At 39.3% G+C, this 3,013-nt stretch overlaps 1 protein-coding gene across 1 annotated transcript; it reads left to right on the top strand.

Annotated features, from left to right (window-relative positions):
* The first annotated feature begins 358 nt into the window (after window positions 1-358).
* LOC112451724 lies at window positions 359-2,967 on the top strand. Its single transcript, XM_025011546.1, has 2 exons — window positions 359-2,458; window positions 2,823-2,967. The coding sequence occupies exon 1, from the start codon at window positions 945-947 to the stop codon at window positions 2,454-2,456; it is 1,512 nt and encodes a 503-aa protein (XP_024867314.1). The 5' UTR covers window positions 359-944; the 3' UTR covers window positions 2,457-2,458; window positions 2,823-2,967.
* Window positions 2,968-3,013: the final 46 nt, after the last annotated feature.

A 3,013-nucleotide genomic window follows, 5' to 3' on the forward strand; every position in this document is an offset into this window, starting at 1 on the left:
ATGAAAAATTATCCATTAATAAAAAATTAAACTTATCCTCCAAAAATTAAAAAAATTTTGACACGACTTCTATTTCATATATAATTCTTTAAGATTTGGTCAATTACTTCCCGAAAAAGTGCAAAAAATTTGTAACCGGTTCCCCAAAAAATTGGTAACAAAAAATTATACACTTTATAGCAATCCCGGGGAAATTCTACCTTTATTTCATATGTAATTCCTTAAGATTCAATTATTTCCCGAGAAATTGGAAAAATTTCGTAACCGGTTTCCAAAAAAATCGGTAACGAAAAATAATACACTTTATAGCATTCCCCAGAAAATTCTACCTCTACTTCATATACAATTGTTTAAGGGGTTAGTCTACCTTGGAATGGTCAAAAAAATCGATTTTTTTTTATTGGCTTAAAAAATCCTTTGAACCCTCTAGAATAAGGGACAAAAGGTCTTATACCTGCCAGAACTCGTTTTCATTGAAATTTCGAGCTCCTACCCAAGCGCTCCGGAGTGCTCCGAAACGCCTATCTGCTGCAAATCGTTACCTGTTCGGCGGATACAGCATAACGATTTACCATTCAATTTTGAATTTCTCTAATACACTAACGACACCAACAGATGTCGTTAAAAATATTTTTGAGTCAGTCAGAAGCATTCTTCCGCCGTTTCCCGTGTAGTCGAACGTATCGCAGAAATTCGAAAACTGTCGGAAAATGAAGCGTACGTATTCTGAGAGAAAGGGTTCACGTAAAAATTGTGGACGACCTTCAAGAAGTAAAAAACGACCGAAACCATCAAATCTAAATATGTTCGAGAAGGAAACCGCGTCGACGAGTGCTTCCGCGAAAAAATTACAAAGTGACTTATAGGAAGTGCAAGTGCCTGTAAATGCTGGCTACGGATACCGTTTGATTGTGTTTTTACCATTTTTTTCAACGTTGAGTGAAATGGTGAAATGCAAAGAATGCGGTGGGAATATTACTTTTTCCGAATCAAGTATTCGCGGACTTGGATTCAAATTAGTGGTCAATTGCGTCAACTGTGAACCACGCTACATCCTCTCTTGTCCGCTCATAAATACTGCGTACGAAATCAACAGGCGCATCACTTTCGCTATGAGACTCCTTGGAATCGGTTACGATGGCATTAAAAAGTTCTGTGGTCTAATGGACCTCCCGAAAATATTCCACAAAAACGTTTATTATGAGGTGATGAGTAATATTCATTGTGCGTCGAAAGCCGTTGCCACTAAACTGTTTTCTGTAGCCGCTGCTGAAGAAAAACAGTTAACGGAAAATGCCGAAAATGGAGCCGAATTGAGAGGGTTAACAGTTTCTGGCGACGGAACATGGAGGAAACGCGGCTTTTCGTCGCTGCAAGGCGTGACAACTGTGATCGGCTCTTACACTGGAAAAGTGCTTGACCTCGTGGTAAAATGCTCGTATTGTAAACAGTGCGAGTATTGGAAATCAAAACTAAACATATTGGAATTCGAGGAATGGTCGGAAACTCATGCAGAGGAGTGCAGTGCCAATCACAAGGGAAGTGCCGGAAAAATGGAGGTGGACGCTGCCATAGAAATATTCAAAAGATCGGAGGAATTGTACAACGTGAAATATTCTGCGTATGTCGGTGATGGAGACTGCAAAACATTTAAAGGAATTTGCGAATCTCATCCGTATGGCGACGATTTTATTATAATAAAAAAGGAATGTGTTGGCCATGTACAAAAACGAATGGGGGCGAGGCTTCGGAAATTGAGAAAAGATAAAAGACTCGGCGGAAAAGGCAAACTGACAGCGAAACTTATTGACGAGCTGAGCATTTATTACGGATTGGCAATACGAAGACACGCAAATTCCGCGGAGGACATGAAGAAGGAAATCTGGGCAACATTGAAACATAAATCATCGACCGATGAAAAACCACAGCATGATAACTGTCCGCCTGGGAAAGACAGCTGGTGCACCTGGCAGCAAGCAAAAGCGAAGGATAAACTCGCTGTTTACAAACATAAACCGGCTCTCACCGATGATGTTATAAAGGCCCTCACTCCCATATACGAGGAGCTTAGCAACGACAATTTATTATCGCGATGTGTCGGCGGATTCACCCAAAACGCCAACGAGAGTGTCAACGCTATGATATGGTCGTTTGCTCCAAAACGAGTATTTAGTGGCGCGAAAACCGTGGAAGTGGCATCGTATTTTGCAGCAAGCATTTTTAATCACGGGTACAAGAGTATTCTACAAATGATGGGCGTCCTGAACTTACAAATTGGGCCAAATGCCTTCGAAATGTGCGAGAAAGCGGATGAGCTGCGAATTGCGATTGCTGACAAGCGGTCGTTCGAGACCTCCAAACAAGAAAGAATTAATAGAAGAACAGCACAATCGGCTCTCGAAGAGAATTTTCACGAGGTGGAAGGTTTACTGTATGACGCAGGAATGGCTGATTAACGGTAAGACGCTTAAAATGCAATTTTTCACTCAAAAAACTAGTACCGAAACTTTAAACGCGTTTTTCTCAAAACTATGTTTTTCAAAACGGTGTACACGATATCTCGAATTCTAATCGATGAATCGACTTCAAATTTGGTACACATATTCTATGGAATAGTAGTTTCAGTATGACCGACGATTTTTTCATTATAATATTTTGTTCAATAATTATTAATAATAATAACACGTAATTTGGGTCCAAAAATGCAGCGAAAAATTCAGGAATTTTTTTCTTGACGCCAAAAACAAGGAGAGAAAAAACGCTCGGTCATACCGAAGACAATACAATATAGTTTATGACTATATTTTTTTTTTTTGTTTCAGACCATTCACATTCCAGAAACTATGTACACCGTTTGACCACCTCTAAAAAACATGGTTGCGCGCGAAGGAGTGCCTCGTCGCCATCTTGAAATTTTTCAACGCAGAAAAATTTGGACATGTTTTCGAAACTTTAACAAAGAAAATAAAAAAAAAACATTCATTTATCACCGATATTTCGTCTGAAATTAATT

The sequence above is a fragment of the Temnothorax curvispinosus genome, unplaced genomic scaffold (genome assembly GCF_003070985.1).
Source record: "Temnothorax curvispinosus isolate PA1 unplaced genomic scaffold, ASM307098v1 QBEX01002463.1, whole genome shotgun sequence".
In the NCBI taxonomy this organism is placed as follows: Eukaryota; Metazoa; Arthropoda; class Insecta; order Hymenoptera; family Formicidae; genus Temnothorax; species Temnothorax curvispinosus.